Below are 19639 nucleotides of genomic sequence, written 5' to 3' on the forward strand. Positions count from 1 at the left end.
TCCCACCTGTTTATGCTCTCTGTATGTGTGTATATATATCTCCTCAATATATGTTCCATTCTATATGCATCCGAAGAAGTGGGCTGTAGTCCACGAAAGCTTATGCTCTAATAAATTTGTTAGTCTCTAAGGTGCCACAAGTATTCCTGTTCTTCTTTTTGCGGATACAGACTAACACGGCTGTTACTCTGAAAATGTCATAGGTATTTTACATGAGCCAGACTGCTGCTATATTTTTATCTTGTTCACTTTTCTTTTAACATTATCAATTTGTTTCCAATATATACAAAAACTACAAAGAAATGGAAGGAATCACTGAATATTAATCACATAGAAGTATACACAAACGAATAGGGGAAATGTTATAGTACAGCTTTGATTTTCCAAAACTGTCTTTTTTCTGAAACAGGGTCCCTTAATCTGTATTTGTTTGCATTTAAAATATTCGTGATTATGTGCAACCTAATTGTCCAAACTTCCCCAGAGTCTTCCAAAGCATTTGGATAGTAGAGGTTGTACTGCAGTCACACACACAAAAACAACCTCTTTGTCTGTTCAGTTATGGATGGGAGATGAAATAAAACAATGGTTAACATTTCTAGAGTTTAATATATATTGACAGCTTTGAATTATGATTTTAGAAAGTATTAGAGGCAGGCCAGCCCCTACGACTTCCCTTCAGCAGCAAATACCACAGGAGTGTCTTCACCTCTGCTGGTGTGTCAAAACCCTTCCATCACCAAAAGGGAGCCATTTGCTTCAGTCACTTCAGTCTTCTTAAGATATTGCCACATTGTGTTTTACCTCTAGTGTGACCCAAGATCTCTGCCTACACACCCAACGCTTTTACACAGGGCAAATACCTTTTGTGTAGCTTAGTTAACAAAGGAATGATAACATTTCCTTGCACTCTTTGTCTTGTTTACTGAAATTGTGAGCTCTTTGTGGAAGAATGTCTTGTAATGTGTGTATGTACTGCACCTACCACTGACAGTATGTCTACACGGGGATAAAAGCACCATGGCTGGTCCAGGTCAGCTGACTCGGGCTTGTGGGGCTCGCGCTGCAGGGCTAAAAATTGCAGTGTAGACGTTAGGCACAGGCCTGAGCCCATGCTCTGGGATCCTTAACTCTCACGGGGTCCCAGATCTCGGGCTCCAGCCTGAGCCCAAATGTCTACACAGCGATTTGTCAGTCCTGGAGCCCGAGCCTGAGACAGCTGCCATGGGCCAACCACAGGTTTTTAATTGCAGTGTAGACATACTCAAAGAGGCCCCAGTCTCCTTTGGGGCCTCCTGGCCCTCATGTAATACAAATGATTGATGATGATATCACAAATTGTTTTTTATGAAAGACAAAATATTTAGGGCCAGATCCTCAGTCCAGGTTAAGTTTCCTTTGCACCACTGGAATGATGTAAAGGTGACTTACAGCTGTCATAAAGGAGCAACTGGTGATTCCCTTGACAAAAGGGGGAATTTCTGGTGCTGTAAAGCCTGCATAGTCAGCTTTATGCCATATGCTTTCCCTTCCATGTAGGGGGAGTTTTGAGTTGGGTTGAGGACATGAGGGCCAGGAGAGTTGTCACCCACATAAGTTAGAGCAATCGACAATAGGGGCTGCCTTCAGGATTGGGGGAGATGAAACAGCTGAGGATCAAGCCCTTAGGTTTTCCTATGAACAGTAGTATCTTAATTATATATTATCCCAGGACTGCAGGTTTGTCATCATAAGGAAGAATGTCATGGACATGATCATTTTCCTGTTTGTCGGTGACTTTTGTGTCTGTATGAGTTTAAAAACTCATCCTGCAGCTGTGGCTTCTGTCCTGTGGGACTGAGCCCAGCATTGCAACCTGATGCACAGATTCACAGCACTGCTCAGGTTTGGCTCAGCCACCCTTCTATCATGACAGGCTGGTGGCCAGGCCAAATTTCAGCGAGTGGCATTGTAACCTGGTGTGTGGGATAGCGTGCTGCTTGGGTTTGGCCTGAGCCAAACCTTGTGTGCCAGGTTGCAACTCCCAGAATAGCGGTAGAAGCTGCTGCTGTGGGAGTGAGTGCAAGGCAAGCAGGAAGCCAGGAGCCAGGCCCAGCCCCTCAGGACACGAGTCACTGCTGCAGGGTGAGAGTGGGTTGGGTTTGCTCTCCAGCTCCCTTCTCCCCTCCAAGGCCTCTCCTCCTCACTAGGCTATTACTTATGGTTGCAGTGCCGGAATGAGGAGGAATGAGGAGGAGGCAGCAGTGGAGAAGGATGCTGGGCTATGAGGAATAGTTGAATTTCATTTGTCACAGCATTTTTTTTATCATAAATCATGGAAAGGTCACCGTAAATCTTGTAACTCATGACTTCTACTAAATTTACCATGACTGCTTTATGATTTTTGATAAAAAATGCTATGACAAATCTCCAACCCTAATTACGTTGTCCTTTAAAACAATTGTAATGATTGCTATAGTTGACAGTCCTATCCAATATCTATTTAAAAGTATACCTTTTTGTTATTTTTCAGTATTTCATCTTATTTCACATTTTGTGAAAATTATTTATGACACTAGTTTTTTTTGATGATTTTGTCTTTTTTCCTGCTTCGATAGAATTGGATTTTCCGAGAAACAATATGGAATGTTCAGTTTCTTTCTTGTTGTAAATTTGCATTCTACTGGATTTAGAGTTAGTACTAAGTAATGTGTACTTAGCCTGTCCATGTGTCTAGGTCGGTGAAAGAATCAAAGATCCAACAACTTTATACCATGAGTTTACCACTGTGTTCAGGCTTTTATTTAATTCATATAAGTATGAGGTTTGTAAGTGATTAAGACTGGATCTGCAGTTTTTTATTGCATTAAATAGGATTTAGTCTTGAAACATCTTTAGTGAGACAGTTTTGTTTTTGTGAAGTTTTTAGATGCTTGCACAATAAGAATGAATCTTACTTCACCAGCAAAGCATCTGTACAACATTCATGGAGCAAAAATTGAAGATCTCATCAGTGGTAAGTAGAAATGTATGCAAAACACATAAGTGTTTGGAGATTATTTACTAATGCAAAGAATTCAGAGAGAAATAGCGGTGGCTGGAATTAACCAACATTTTTATCTCTAATATAGACAAGTGCATGGAATTGCACTACAAATTGAAAATACTCTAGAAAATAAATACATTGACACAACCATTGCCATGATCTTCATGATCTTTAGTATTTTGTTTTCAGAATTTATTTGCTGTTGTATCTAATTTATTTTACCCTTCCGTTATTGACAGAGAATGATTCTGTCTACTAATGCCTTTGCTCCTTTTATGTTTTTTGTTTTTTTGGTATTGTAAATTCCTAGGCCAGAAACTGTTCTAAACTATATATTTGTAAAGTGTTACTAATACCTACAGCACTGTGTGCTGAAGTGCAGTTTTACAATCTAGCCAGAGCCATAAACTGGTTCCTGCTTTCCTCCAGCTCCTGGAAGAAGTAAGTCGTATGCACTAGTTGTCTATGTCAGCATTGCCTCAAATACTTAAAAATCATAATTAGATCCCCAAAAACTTGAGATTGGCTTGAAAATAATGAGATTTTTAAAAATAAATTTGGATTTTTTTATTTGCCTTCTAATTTCTGGGTCTTTAGGATTTATATTCTCAAGTTTTTCTCTGCATTCAGAAAGGCTGTAACGTTTTTTTTTTTTTTGTAAGAAAGCTGAGATTCTTATGTAATCACATGACTCCAGCAGCTGGATTTTAAGAAAAATTCCAAATATTGCTTGCAACAAATTTATTGCCTGCAGTAAATTGCCTGCAATTGCTCACAATAAAATCACAAGAGCTGGTAACACTGGACTGGCTCTAATGCTCAGATTGGTGTGTAGGTGGCGGTCAATGTTACCCCAACAGTTTCCCCTGTTTCTTTATGCCCCCTAATTCCTTTGCATGGCCACTCAGGAGGGTTCAAGATTGAGCCCTATATAAATAATATATCAATTATAAACAAAAACACAGTAAGAGAATGTGAAAGTTACAGTTTTTAAAAGTGATGCTTGAAAAGCTGATTATTTATAAGCCAGAAAGAGCTCAATTTGTCTTCATATTCCAAGCTGGGATTGCAGGACTAGCAGTTAGGAAAACCATATTTTTAATAGTAAACTAAGTACGTTTGATATGGAAGTGAGAAATAATAAATATATAACTGATGAGAATATTTACAGAGCCACTTTTATAGATTAGAACCTCAGTGATTCTCACGTGTTATTAGCTGTTAATTTGACAGCATTAAAATGGAGTGATAGGAAATCGTTTCTTCTGTGTACCCTTAGGGGTTCCTGGCATCAGCCAGGCAGTCTATACCTCATGCAGTCTAACTACACAACTCCTGCTCTAACTACAAAGTTGCTAGTCCCATGAATTAATCTGAACTGCTCAGGTCCACTCTCTAAATGGTTCAGGAAAATTCAGAGTGTATAATATCATTTTAAAAAAAGAAGCTAGAATAACATAGGTAAAATCAAGTTAGGATTGCCTGATTTATGGCTGTTCATGCAAACTTAATTCTGCCCCCTTATACATATACATTATGATGCAGTCTTTAATGACATGATTACATACTGTTTTGTCCACAGGATCCCTGCCTCATTTAGGGGTGCACAGTATGGATACACAAATGCTTGAGTTTGCAACCTAAATAATATTATTTTAAAATAAACTTTTCGTATTTTTTTAAAGAAAAAAGGTAAAAATTAGTTCTATTATGAGAAGCTCTAACAACCCCCCATTATGCATCATCATCATAGTTTGAGCCCTTCAGCATTTTGGCACTGACTGCTTCAAGTTGAGATCAGGTCTAACTACAGTAGCTGGCAGTAGCAAAAGGCTATTGTCCCAGAATGGACATGAACTGCTGGGTCTGGGAGGTGGCTGGTGCAGCAGGAGCCTGGCTTATTTCTGCCCTCAGGAGATACAGAGAAGGGGTTCCTGCGCCATTGTGGTGCTGCCAGTGGATGGCATTTATTTTTCCAGGACAACGGAGCCCATCCACATTCTTTTTCCTCCAGCACTCCTCCGCTACAGCTACTCCTCAAATCCCAGGTTTCCAGAACAACTTGTAGTGCTGCTGCAACTTTTGCAGCGGCATCAACCCAACCTCAGAATATTCATGTTAAATTATTATTTTGCCATGCTGCCAAAATTTTCCTGAGGAACGCAAGCAAGAGAAGGGAAGTGGTGGTGATTTGAACAATTTATATCAGACTAGATGATGATAATAGCCCTCTCTGTCCTTAAAAATTATGAATCTCAGAAATGGAATTTCATGGGACAAAGAAAAGCCCAAGGGCATTGCCCTTACCTGACTATCAAAGGTTTGCTGCAAACAATGCGTTGTTGAAGCTTCTCAAAGAAAATGTTACAAGAATGTTTTATAGCGGAAAGTGTTAGGCAACCTAAATATATAGGGTTCGCTACCAGCTTCCCTTTAATAACTATTATTTGACAAATAATATGTGAACATGTAATTAAATAGGCTTTTGCAATGCATACATATAAGGAGCATAAGCTAAGATTGCATGTGCAAGCTGAACTCTGGCATTTTCTGACTTTTGAGTGAATTAACCTCTCAACCTTAATGTTCTGTTAACATACATTTTTTTAATTTTATCTAATGAGTTTCCTTTTGAACATATCATCGTGGCTTCTGACAAATATGATGTCTTCATAGACAAATAATGGAAGTTATTAAAAGTTTTCTAATTCTTCATCTAATTATAATACAGCATTGATTTATAGTTATATTTAAAAGTCCATTTCCAAGCCCCTTTTTGTTCTGCCTTCCAAAGAAAATTCTGGTCTAACAAGTCATTTCATATGGGGAAAAGGAATGGTTAAAATATTTTAAAGTTTGGATACTTTACTTGGCCAGAGAAGATGGCTTGGTGATCTGGTGAAAAGTGTTTTGACACTTTAGTTCCTTGGTATTTTCCTGTAAAACTGGAACCTGTCCTTGCTTCAGTGTTTTTATTGGCCCCATACCAAAGCCCATTGAGGTCAATGGGAGTATTTCTGTTGACGTCTTTGGGCTTTGATCTCTTATTCATTTCCCTGGATTATGAGATAGTGGCTGCCAAGGACAACACAAAAGCATGCCTGTGCCATGGGACAGCAACATATTGAAAACTCTAGAGTTATATATGCAATATTATTATTTACATTTTATTATATTTCAGAATAATATCATTAAAAGAACACAGAAAAATCCTAAAATACATTTTGTATCAAATGAATAATATTGTCCCATTTACGTATTTGGAATTTCATTGCATTATCAGACCTTCTCGAACAACAACACAGTAAAAGTTGTATGCAGTATAGTATGTTTGTGATGTGTGATTATATATCTGTAATACAATTCCAAAATAGATGTAAAGTACAGTAGACCTTATAGAAACTTAGTCCACAATATCCATAGGATCTTTCATTTTTCTTATTACTATGTTTAGTATTCATCTAAAATAATTACATTAAAAATTTTGAGCAGCCTAACGTCTGTAGAAACATTTATGTTCTTGGCTTTTTCAGCCCAAACAGTGTTGATTTCTATGGGACACTAATGGCTGAGGAAGAAGTCTCTTTTTAAGAGACATTGCCAACCTGCAGAGACCCTGGACAGCTTGTTAACTAATGCAGAGCAGCTTTGGATGGTGTGGTAAAGTGGAAATAGGGTTCTACTGACTGTGCAAATATAAAATTTTTTTTGAACATACAACAACATTTACATTTAAAAATAAGACTGTGGGCTCAATCTTTTGTCCCTGTCAGCCGCATCAAGCAGCTGGAAAACTGACCTGAAGGTGCAGCTGAGGATTGCCCCCAAATTCCCTTTACACAGGGATATTCTTGGGTTGTGCAAAGCCAGTGTAGCCAGCTCCACACATCCCCAAGCCCCCTGCTTTGTGTAGAGGGTATGCCAGGAGCAGGGAGGGGAAGAATGGGCCAGAGCTCACACTGTTCTGGCAGATTCTTGGCTGGCGCAGCAGACACAAGAGGTGACACAACCCTGGACCTGTCTAAGTTCCACCAGGGGCCATTTCAGCCCCTGGCTGGCCCCAGGTTTGGCAGTGCAGGAAAGTGGCTTAGAACCACTTTTTCCCTCTCCATCCTCAGCTGCAATGTGTGTGTAAGCAGAGTCAGGATGAGCTCTACCCTGACATCTGGTGGTGAATTATGGCGAGTGTGGAAAAGAACTCCAGGGGCTGATCTTGTTTGCATAGGCACACCCACCTGCCTGGCATGAGACAACAGCAACTGTTAGTGGTTACTTTGGATGGGGTGGGATCCCCAGTTTCTCTGTTATTGGGGCAGGAGGAATAAAGTGTTGTTATCCTGATTATGTGATTCAAGGACAATGAAACTGTTTTATGACAGAGTGTCTCACCATCACCTAAGTAGCACTCGCTAGACAAGGGATATGGGTTCCACAACCCAGTGAATTGAGAGAGGATGGGGACAGGTATTTGTACCTGATGGTATGGGCCCCCTTTGAGGGCTTGAAACAGCAATTGCACTACCTCCTCTCTCCACTGTTGAATGTCAGAGCTAACTTTGATTCCATTAGAAGTCTAGTTACAGGCTGCTGAGGTGAATTCACTTTGGGCCAATGGTGCACCAGCACTTGGGCTCACCTACTATGAGCTGAAATCACAAAAGAGCTGAAATCACAAAAGAGCTAAAGTTATTAAGAGCTGAAATCACTGAGTGCTGTGTTAAATAGTGGGGGAGCCGGAAGCTATATTGCTAAGCGGCTGGTGGAGCAGTTTGCGGGGATGGCTGGAGGGGCAGTGAGCGGCGCGGAGCCTTGTGGGGACGGTTGGAGCGGCCCAAGGGACGGTTGGAGCGGCCCAAGGAACGGCGAGCGGAGCCGTTTGCGGGGACGGCTGGAGCGGCTCACAGGTCGGTGAGCGGAGCCATTTGTGGAGATGGCTGGAGCGGCTCACAGGTCGGTGAGCAGAGCAGCTCGTAGAGCAGAGCAGTTTGTGGGACGGCAGGAAGTGGACTGGCTCATGGTGAAGGCTGCAGCGGAACCTCACGGAGAGACGGCCGGCCGGCCTCGGATCACGTAAGGTGCCCCTTAACACCCTGGGTGCCCACCTTTTACTCTGGGGCTGCACTGACCAAGGACAGAGACTTTGGGGGTTGTTGGACTTTGGGGACTCTGGGAGATTTTTGGGTTGCTGGATTCAAGAACCAAAGGGAAAGGACACAGCTCAATATGAATCTTGTTTGTGGTGTTTTTCCAATTTAATGTTTATGTCGTTTACCTCATGTTATTAAACATTTTTTGCTACACTCAGACTCCGTGCTTACGAGAGGGGAAGTATTGCCTCTTAGAGGCGCCCAGGGAGTGGTATGTAATTGTCCCAGGTCACTGGGTGGGGGCTCGAGGCGGTTTTGCATTGTGTTATTGAAATGGAACCCCTAGATACAGAGCCCGGCCCTTGTTGCTGCCAACTTAGATGGGCAGAAGGGTTACATGTGTAAACTTGGCACAGTTGGGGATGGAGGATTATACTGTACTATGTCTAACAACATCACGAGGTTGGCTGCTATTGTACCTGAGTACATTTTCTGCTATACAGTATGTTTTAAAAAGCTTGATACATATGAAATTAGGCTGCTAATGCAATGAAAGTCTACTGGACTCCATAGTTTTGAAGATTAATCCCGATTTTTTTATGGGAACTCTGCTTTCGACATTAGCTATGTGTTTGTTGAATTAGTCATTATGTGATGTCTTTTCTCTACAGTGAAATCTTTTGACCGTATCATTTTATCTCTTAAGCTGTCATAGGCGATCTGCAAAAAGTTTAATACTGGAGACTTGTATATTGGTGATGCATTGAAAAGATGACTGGGTCTGATTTTCTACTATTCAAAGTTGGTGGAAAATGTGACTAAATCAGGAAGGTAGCATTTTACTCACTTTCAAAATGTCTACAATGACATAGAGAGTTAGGCCTATTTGGTATGACAATAAATTGTCAACAGAATGTGTAGTAATAAAAACATACAGTAAACAGCATCTGTACAAGACCTTCTAAAACTTTTTTTTATAACATAGGTACCAGAAATGTTATATACTACATAGTTTTGAAAAATATTGTAATCTGACATCACACTTATAGCTGATACACCAGTCTGACCTCTAAGTGCTAGAATCTGAACTTTTTTTTAGACTACCTTCCTTTTTTTTTTAATTATGTATTTAAGAATGCTGGAATCCACTTATACACATTACCATCAACAGTGCCACCTTCAGGAAAGGAAAATGAGAAAACTTTTATTGGATGAGTTAAATGCAAAGACTGATGTTGACATTTTATGAACTTTTAAAGGACAGTTTTGACATTCTAAGAGCATTTTGGTTTCATGCATTTAAATGATAGTGACAGAAAGAAAGAAAGAAAGAAAGAAAGAAAGAAAGAAAGAAAGAAAGAAAGAAAGAAAGAAAGAAAGAAAGCTTAATTTCTGGTAGTGTCTGCACTCTTGGTTTATATTGTAACCTAAAATGCCTGGCAAAATTATTTTCTGGTATCTCAGTATTATTGCTTTTTGAGGTTAACAGAGTTTTGATTAATCTCTGATGCTGTTCAGCTTACCTCAGTTTGGCAGAACTTTATCTTACTGCTGTTGCTGCTCTCTGACTTTTCCAGGTAGTAGTGTTTTGTGGGGTACATTGCTCCTGGAAAGACAATAATTTCACATAAAACGAGTCTTCTAAGAATACTATGTAATCTAGGAAAGCTCAACAGGGAAAACTGCATAACTGAGTTATTCAGAAGTGAGCTCAGTACCTATCCCAACTGTTCCTGGGGAGGAATGCAGAGCTTCATTCAGAGTGATGGAAGGGTGGGAAAGAAAGGCACAAACCCTTCCTTAGCCTCCTCCCCCACACTCCCCAAGCCTATTTTTCAGTTGGGGAGAGCTTTATAGTCTCCTCAAAAGACTAGCATGGGTGTGGTCTCCCCTAGAGAGCACTGCAGCTGCCGGAGAGAACTGGGGAATCCTTCTCACACAATAGTAGGCTTACAGGGAGAGTAGGTCATGGGTTTACCTAGTTCAGAAAACTGTCAGACAAGCATCTGAACATTAGAGCCTTTGCCTGAATCAAAATTTTGAACCAGTGGAGGTTTGTTCAGTGCTAAAAACGTGTTAAATCATTTATTAGGTAAAAAAGGAAGACAGCTCTTTTAAAATGAGCTCTGAAAAAAGCAGTTTCTTCCTCAGTCAAGATTACTTGCAATATCCTGCCAGACAAGTCACCACAGCTTGGGTATGAAACATTCAAGAAAATTAAAACTTTTACAGGCTTTAGCCTGCTATAAGTTTGTATTGTAGTTATTTTCAGTTAGAATAAATGTTAAACAAATAAGATATATGAACAATCTTATATAGATAGTAGACTAAATATCTATGTACTGCATCATACATCTGTTGCTGTATTTTAACATATATGTACATAATCACACATACTACATATATGCAATACACTCCACTCTACTCCATTTACTGTAATGATGTGTGACAAATTTGGACAAGAGAGGGCTGTAAACAGAATGACACTTCAAAAAATGAGGACAGATATTGTTAGATCCAGTTATGAATACAATACAAAACATCTTCTAGCATTTTGATTTTAAATCTTTTTAATATCTCAACTTTTAAATGAGAAAATATAACTACTATAATCATTTTATATGTATCCTTTCTGGTGCTTGAATTTTGTGCTTTAAAAGGTATGAGTTTAAGGCTGTTTTTTAACTTGGTTGTCTTTCATACTAACATCTTTTTAAGTACTATCATGATATAAGTATTCATAAGAACAGGTAAAAAATTGTAAGTATGTAATTATAGTGATTCATTTATTCAAAGGTAAACTGGTACATGCTATGTTTAGTTACATAGCTTTTACGAATTGTTTTAGAGCTATTGAAGCTGGTGATCATGTTTCACTTTGAATTGATAAAAGTAATTAGGGATGGTTAGATGACACATAAAAGTGTAGTGAGGCTTTTGTAACAATTAAATTGGTGAGCCTTGTAGGAAGGTTAGTAGAGACACACATTATCTTCCATGTTCTCAGGAGATACTGTAACACGATTACTCTTGCAGGCCATCACAAGTTGTCACTTTTGCTGTTGGCTTTTATTTACAGTGGTCCCATGTGCTACCTGTTTGCAAAGTCACAAGCCATGTTGTAATGTCTAGCAAAATGTGTCACCATTGCATGTGAGTGGACTGAGAAGCTAACTGAAGGCTTGTATAGCTCTTTTTCTGTGCCTTGAGGCCTAATTCATTACAATAAAATTTTTAAAAAATAGTGTGTTATAGTATTGAATACCTAACGAGCACTTCTTTGAGTTCAGGGTAGTTGGAATTACTTGCTAGTCTGATGGTACCAACAATTAATAACATGAGAGGAGGGTTGGATATTTCAGTCCCAGACTATTTTTACTTTTATATAGCAAGTTATTTAAATATATTAATTTTGTACATTGACCTGTTATACCCTCTGCTATTTAAAAAAAAAAGTGCAGGGTGGTGGAAGTAGAGAGAGGCATAAAGTGTATTGGAAAACTACCAAAATGTCCCCTGCAAATGGACCCTATTCAGAATCAGTAAGCGTATGATGAGTGAAGTGGTTTTGAATATCGCCTTTAGATTCCATGCTGTTACAAGGCCAGCCCCGAACATGGCAAGTCTTATTTCTACACACAGTACCTCTTCACTCTCAATTTAACCCAAAAATCTGATGAACCCATTACTCCATACTTGATTTCATGGAACAAGGAGTAGATATAGTTACAAATGATCAATCACAAGCCGTGAACCAAAGCAGCAAGGCATTAACAATTCACACCATTTCGGTCCACTTGCTCAAGCAGAAGATGTGCCAGCATATTTAATGCACAGCTACTTCATTCAGTTTAAGAAAAGACATGACTCATGCTGCATTTTAGGAACTAAGGGGACTTCATAGTTTTCATGCCTACTAACCACTGAGTTTCAGAATGGAATGCACCCATATCTAAAGAATTAACATAACCAGTTGTGCAGTAAAGTCACAGAGAGACAAGTTCATAAATTATATATTATTCAGTTTAAAATAAAGAATAACCTACAAACTGTTTTCCCCCAATAAAGCCAAGTTCTATTAGATTGTTTTGTACAAATCAACATCTTGTTCAGCAGTATGGTAACAGTGTAGACCCCACAGGCATATGCCGTCAATTTAATGGGATCACTGAAAAAGCAAAGCAGCTGTGAAAGATTGCTTTAAGTACAGCAATCGTGTGCTTGTCATTCTGTTCAATGGTGGAAAAATCCAAATTCGGATAGGCATCAGTATTTAAGAAAATGACTGCTAAAACATCTCTCATAAGTACCTTAGGGACAATAAGATTTGACATATAGCATGTAAACAAAAGTACACAGCAGCTGTTAGATTAGTTTTGTTTGAGTAAAAATACAGTGACATAATTTAAACAACATAGCAAACTGTGTGCTCTCCATCATTCGGTTTCCCTCTGCAGACCACACTTTTGGATAGTGTATGCCAGTTGCTTTGGGACTTGGAGCTGCATAACTGTTACTAAAAATAGGGGGGAAATGCAGTCAAGCACATGTGTGCATTAGCACCAACTCAACTCATACTACACACACACACACACTCACTCTCTCTGCAAAATATACTGTTCGGCTCCTTTGAGAAAGTCTTTCTTGGTATCCAAGGAGCTGCATGATGAATTTTTCCTCTCCATATTTCAGTCATATTTAAAGCTTTTTTTCCAACAGTTTTAAAAAAATCTGATGATGAGATAATTCTTATTGTTCTGCTACCGTTACTTGTGGCAATATTAAAAAATGATTCTAGTATTATAGGATATATCCTAAACAATAGGCCCTGGAATACAGTACAGAATTAGGTCGACGTAAGGCAGCTTACATCGATCCATCTAACCTGGTAAGTGTCTACACTAAAATGCAACTTCCACCAATGTAACTCGCCCACTATACCATCTTAATAGCTCCACCTCCACAAGAGGCGTAGTGCTTACGTAGATGTAGTTAGGTCGATGCAGTGTCAATGTAGACACTGCGTTACTTACATTAACTGTTGCTGCCTTTCAGAAGCCGTTCCACAATGCCCCACACTGACAGTTAAATTGGTGCAAGTGCTCCTGGTGAAGATACGCACTTCCAACACAAAGAGTGTAGTGTGGAGATGCAAAAGCAGTTTAATTACAGCAGTGGCTGTAAGCTGACGTAACTTAGGTTGACTTAATTTTGTAGTATAGACTTGCCCTAGCAGAAATATCTGGCAATAATACTAAGATATCTACACTAATTGAGAACTTCTGGAGTTCTCAGTTCTTCATTTATGGGGGGGAAAAGTCCATTGCCAGATGTCTGTTTCCCCGTTCTCTGGCAAAAATGCTGTCTATTCTGTGTTGGTATCCTATTTTTTCCAGATTTCATCTTGTTCCATTACTCTATTTCATAATCATCATCTGCACTACCACCTCTTGCAGCATGTTTAAAAAAATGGCTGAAGATCTGGGAGTAATATTGCCACATAGGAAAGGTACAGCGGCAATGGAATGATTAGGAAAGAAAGTACATAGATATGTGCTAATGCTTTCTTTATAAAGTTCTGCATATAGCATGCTTGGAAAAGTTTAAAGAAGATGAAAGGGAAAAGGGATTTTACCATCCCTTTAAAAATCCTTTTCAACCCCCACACTGTATTTTTTACATAAATTACCTTCCTTCCCATAAGCACTAATTTCCTTCTTGGTTCATTTGATTTTCTAAACAAGATATTCCATTTGTCGTATTTTATCATTCACTCTCAAGCATTCAAAATATCCTTCAGAGTGGCTCTAAATCTATGACACTTGTTCATCATGCCCACCTGTATCTGTACCTCCGAATTAGCTGATTCATATTCTTTCCAGGGACTGGCCTTTGTCTTCCTTTACCAAGGCGAACACACAGTCATTGAGTTTCATGATCCATAAAGAAAGATCTTACTTAAAGGTTAACCTTTGAACTGGGATTATTAGTGTTCTCTTGATTTTAATAAGTGCGCTGCTTCCAGTAGAGAGAATTTGGAATATTGAAGCAGGGCACTTATTAAAATCAAGAGAACAGATTAGATTAGATTGAATAGATTATACAGCACTTCAGAAAAGGTTCTAAAATCTCTGGAAAATTTGCTTGAGTGCTCTGTTTGCTTCATTTTGCAGCCTGTGGTCTGCACAGAGCTCTTAATTCCATAGAAATGTATGAAAGTTCAATATTAATTTCTACTGCTCTTCAGGAGGGCAGCGATTCAGACCTTCTCCACTGTATTTTACATAATGCACCGAGGAGGATAGAAATCCTTAGAACTATATCAAGATGAAATAGTTTTCAGTGTGTGGCCACTCATCAAAGAATGTCTTATGGCCCTGTGTCTAGGTGACTCAGACAACCGATTATAACTATGCCAATTACCAGAATTGAGACCAACACAAATGACCGCACGGCACCTTTAAGTGGGGAGAACGTTGTCCGGGCTTGCCGAAGAAGGTAGCAGTGCTTTTTGGTGGGTGGGGTGGGGTGAGAAGAAGGTCAGAAACTGCTTCAAAAAAGGTAGGTGGTGGTCCGTTTTGTGGTGCTGACTCACCTCCAGGGAATATAAGGTTCAGAAGGCTTTAAAGGTGCAAGCCCTGCATGTGGGAAGACCTTTCTCCATTCAGCAGGCAAGGCAGCACCCGCCCTCCCTCCCCTAGAGCTGCGAATATCAGGTTTGGTTAGGACCTGCTTGTCACTCCTTTTGAGAAGCAATTTTCCCCTCACCACTATATTGGCTTCAGTGGAGTGAGGTTTTTTTGCCTTTCCCACAGTGGGTGTCAGGGTGAACCTTTTCTGGTGAGGAGAAAAAATGGTTAGGCTATATGTCACAACTTATTTTGTAAGTGTGAGGCGGCTGTCCGGTGCAGGTACTCCATAAGGAAGGCATCCAGTGGCCTGATAAAGGACTTAAAAGGAGGTGCTGGTTAAAGAAATGGACCGGGGCATGTGAGTTGGGGACTACTATGATTGGAACGGCAAGGAGCCAACCCCCATTTCTTATAGCCCACCTTAACCCTCCTGCGAGTTGCGGGGATGGATGGTAAGGTCCAAGCCATGGGTTGGCTGGGGGACCTGGATGGAAAATGGGGGGCTGGTGGAAGCCCCGTGTAGTTATTTGAATAAACTTGGAGTGGCATGCACTGTACACTTTTATCTGCTGAGTAGTCCCAGATATCTAATAATAAAGTTGCAGCCTGATTAAATCCATATCAAGTGTCTCCTGTCCTCCTTTCCTATAGCCAGACAATGTATGTTATGTCATACCATTTTTGAAAGGATCTTTGATCAGTGATGAATTTTTCAGGTATAGAGCTAAGAATTCCTGATAGAACCTTCATAAACCAGAAGCTCAATAGCACCAATACTGATGAACCTAAAGAATTTTTATTTATTTGTTTGTTTTGATGTAGGTACAATCTTCTCCTGGCATATTCATATAACACTTAGTTGTTCCGAATTTCTTCCTCTCTTCCCATATAAACTATATTGCACAGAGATTTCTTTTGTACTTTTATGGTTGCTCTTTAGTGACTCTGGAATAGGGGTGGACAGACTTTTTTGCCTGAGGAAATTGTATGGCATGGAAATTGTATGGCGGGCTATGAATGCTCACAAAATTGGGGGTAGGGGTTCGGGATGGGGTGAGAGCTCTGGCTGCAGGTGCGGCCAGAAATGAGGAGTTCAGAGTGTGCGAGGGGGCTCCAGTTTGGGGTACAGTGGGGGTGAGGGCTCTGGGGTGGGGCTGGGGAAACAAACATCTGGTAATGGACTTTTTCGGGGTGCAGGAGGGGGTTTTAGACTAGGACTGAGGGGTTCAGAGGGCGAGAGGGGGATTAGGGCAGGGGCAGGGGGTTGGGGTACAGGGGAGGGGTGTGAGGGCTCTGCCTGGGGGTGTGGGCTCTGGGGTGGGGCCAGGGATGAGGAGTTTGGGGTGCAGGAGGGTGCTCTGGGTTGGGACCAATGGGTTCGGAGGGCAGGAGGGGAATCAGGGATGGGGTAAGCTGTTGGGGCATGGGAGGGGGGGTGCGGGCTCTGGGGGGGGCTGGGGAAGAGGGGCTTAGGGTACAAGAGGGGGCTCTGGGCTGGGATCGAGGGTTCAGTGGGAGGGAGGGGGATCAGCAGGGGCAGCTCTAGGCACCAGCTAAACAAGCAGGTGCCTAGGGCGGCAAAATGTATGGGGCGGCAAAATGCTGGGGCCTCACCTCAAGCAGCGTCCTGGGCTGGATCGTGTTCTGCTGCCGGGTGCGGCGGGGCATGGAGCCGGCTAAGTGGGGAGCGTGTCCCTGCCACTCTCCCGCGGGCAGCAGCCACCTCCCCCCAGCTGGGAGCCGGTAGCGCGGCCCTGCCCCGGCTGCAGAGGACGGACAGCTCCTCCTCGGCTTGTCCCTGCTGCTGCAAGCTGAGGAGTGGCCCATCCTCTGCAGCCGGGGCAGGGTCGCGCTACCGGCTCCTGCCTGGGGGTGGGTGTGGCCACTGCCCGCGGGAGAGCGGCGTGAACAAGCTGAGGAGCGGCCCGTCCTCTGTAGCCAGGGCAGAGCCGCGCTACCGGCTCTGCCTGGGGGGTGGGCGCTGACAGCGGGAGAGCAGCGGGAGGCTGTAGCTTGGCCCTGTCCCGGCTGCAGAGGATGGGCCGCTCCTCGGCTTGTTCACGCCGCTCTCCCACGGGCAGCAGCCCCCCCCCCAGGCAGGAGCCGGTAGCACGGCACTGCTCCGGCTGCAGAGGACGGGGGAACATGGGAACAATGCATTGAAGGCGCCCGGGCAGTCCGCTCCTCCTCGGCTTGTCCCCGCCTCCTCCTCCTTCTCCTCCTCCTCCTCCTCCTCTCTGCACCGCCTCCTGCCAGGGGAGGGGAGAGGGGAGCGGAGCGGCAGCCTGGGCTGAGCCCAGCTTGTGCCAGAGCCAAGGCAAAGCCCAAGGATGAGCAGGGCTGGGATCCAGCAGCAGCCCCAACCCCTGGCCCTGGGAGCGGCGGTGACCAGAGATGACTCCACCTCAGACCAGATCCGCAGCAAGGTAAGAGTCGGGCCAGGCGGGAGGGTCCCCAGGACCCCTGGGAAGCTTCTGCCTGCTGGAGCCCCAGAGGCTGCTGCCTCCCTCCCCAGCCCTTCAGAGCACTCCAGTGCCTGGAGTCTCCTTCTGCCTCCCCTCCTGCAGGGGGCGAGCGACCTGGCAGAGAGGGGCAGCATCTGCCCAGCAAGCCCAGCACCTCTTCCTTGGTTCCTCCAGCCCCAGAGCTCTCTCCATTGCATGCCCCTCGGGCTCCCAGCAGGGTGGCCTCAGGGTGCTGGTGCCTGGAGTCTCCTTCTGCCTCCCCCCCTGCAGGGGGCAAGCGACCTGGCAGAGAGGGGCAGCATCTGTCCAGGAAGCCCAACACCTCTTCCTTGGTTCCTCCAGCCCCAGAGCTCTCTCCATTGCATGCCCCTCGGGCTCCCAGCTGGGCAGCCTCAGCGCTGGGAAAACGCCAGCAGGGCTGGGTCCAGTGTGTATCCGAGCTCGTGGGGAGCTCTCTCACCCCAATGACTAGCGCCTTACCTACGGCAAGTACAGTAGTGCAGTAGGAGTGTGACGTGAAAAATATCATGTCACGTTGTGACACGGTCACTCAAATCACGATTACGTGTGTGTATTGTGCTGCCCTATCTGCGCCATTCGCGCTAATTTCCATTTCGAGTAGATGCCAGTGGTTATAGGGCTAAAATGCCGGGACAAAAATGAAAACGACTTTCTGGTGCTGCTTACCAGCAACAAAGAGAGAAACGGCAAAAAGAATTAGAAAAACTATCTCGTACTTCAAAAAAGTATTTTAAAAAAGTCGACAGTCAAGGAGAAAGCTCTAAGCAATGCATTGAAGGTGATTATTCATCAACTGCTGAAGATCGATCGAACCAAAGATTACCTTTATCAACTGATAAAGATGAACCAAAGATTATCTTCACTAACTGATAAAGACGAACAATCACAATCCATCCAAAGATTTACTACTTCAGCTGAAGAGTCCAGAAATGAAGAACTGTTATCCAAATCTAAAACTGAAGAACAATTATTGGAAGGTGGAGAGACTGACATAGGATCGGATCCAAGTACATGGCCGACAATAATTACTGATACAATGCGAATTGTTATTGTGAAAAAAGGTCCTTCAAAACTAGATCCTACATTTGAATATCCATTTAATGAGTTGAATCGTCGATTTATGCCATCCAGTAAGAAGAAAAAAATGAAAAATGGGGAACAAATTAATAGATCGTGGTTAGTGTATTCACAGACCAAAGATGTAGTTTTTTGTTTTTGCTGCAAACTGTTCTGTAACTCGGACATTTTTCTGGCAACTGCAGATTTTAATGACTGGCGAAATTTGCATCAGCATTTGAAAGAACATGAAACATCAAAAAATCATTTACGCTCATTGACAAATTGGATTGAGCTGTCAAACAGATTACGTAACGGTACAACAATCGATGCGGTACAGCAACGTCAACTAAATTCAGAAATTCTACGTTGGCAAGCAGTGTTGGAACGTTTACTGGCAATCATTAATTTCCTAGCCGAACAATGCCTCGCATTCCGTGGATCCTCGGATATTTTATATGAAAATAACAATGGAAATTTCTTAAAATTGGTTGAGTTATTGGCAAAATTTAATAATGTTATGGCTGAGCATGTACGAAGAGTGAAAGATGGAGATATATAATACACAAAATGAGATAATAGAATTAATTTCTAATGGAGTGCGTAATGAAATTTTATCGAATTTGAAACATGTCAAATATTACTCAATTATAGTTGATTGTACTCAAGATCTAAGCAAAACCGAGCAAATGTCAATAGTTTTATGATTTCTGAAAACTGATGAAAATGCAGAAGTGAAAATTTGTGAACACTTTCTAGAATTATACCAGTGAATGAAACTACTGGGAAAGCCCTCACAGATGTAAGTCTACAGAGATTGGAACACTATGGAATACCTTTAGAAAATATGCGCAGCCAAGGGTACGATAACGGCTCAAACATGCGAGGACGACATGCAGGTGTACAGCAAAGAATATTGAATTTAAACAATAGAGATTTTTTCATTCCTTGCCATGCGCATTCGCTCAATCTGGTTGTCAGTGATGCCGCCAAATCATCTAAAGATGCCGTTTCATATTTTACCACAGTGCAAGCAATTTACAACTTTTTTAGTGCTTCCACACACTGTTAAGCAGTCTTGAAGAAGCATCTTGAACAAAAACTCACACTTAAACCTCTGAGTCAAACTAGATGGGAAAGCAGGGTAGAAGCTATTAGAGCATTCCGATATGCATCAGGCGAGATTTACGATGCATTATTCGAAATAAGCCAGGACTTGTCGTATGATCCTTCATTTCGACATGAAGCTGAAACATTGGCTCAGAAAATGATGCAGTTTCAATTTTCATGTTGCACGGTTATTTGGCACAATATTCTAAATCAAATTAATTTGACCAGCAAAGTTATGCAGAA

The 19639-nt window shown here is 42.0% G+C and overlaps 1 protein-coding gene across 1 annotated transcript in view; it reads left to right on the forward strand.

Annotated features, from left to right (window-relative positions):
* DCDC1 (doublecortin domain containing 1) overlaps positions 1–19639 on the forward strand; it is a 414547-nt gene that overhangs the window by 80096 nt on the left and 314812 nt on the right. The window contains exon 7 of the mRNA XM_065592482.1: positions 2902–2995. Coding sequence (XP_065448554.1) covers positions 2902–2995 — 94 coding nt within the window. The remainder of the gene's footprint in view (positions 1–2901; positions 2996–19639) is intronic.

This window comes from Chrysemys picta, chromosome 4, assembly GCF_011386835.1.
Source record: "Chrysemys picta bellii isolate R12L10 chromosome 4, ASM1138683v2, whole genome shotgun sequence".
Lineage (NCBI taxonomy): Eukaryota > Metazoa > Chordata > Testudines > Emydidae > Chrysemys > Chrysemys picta.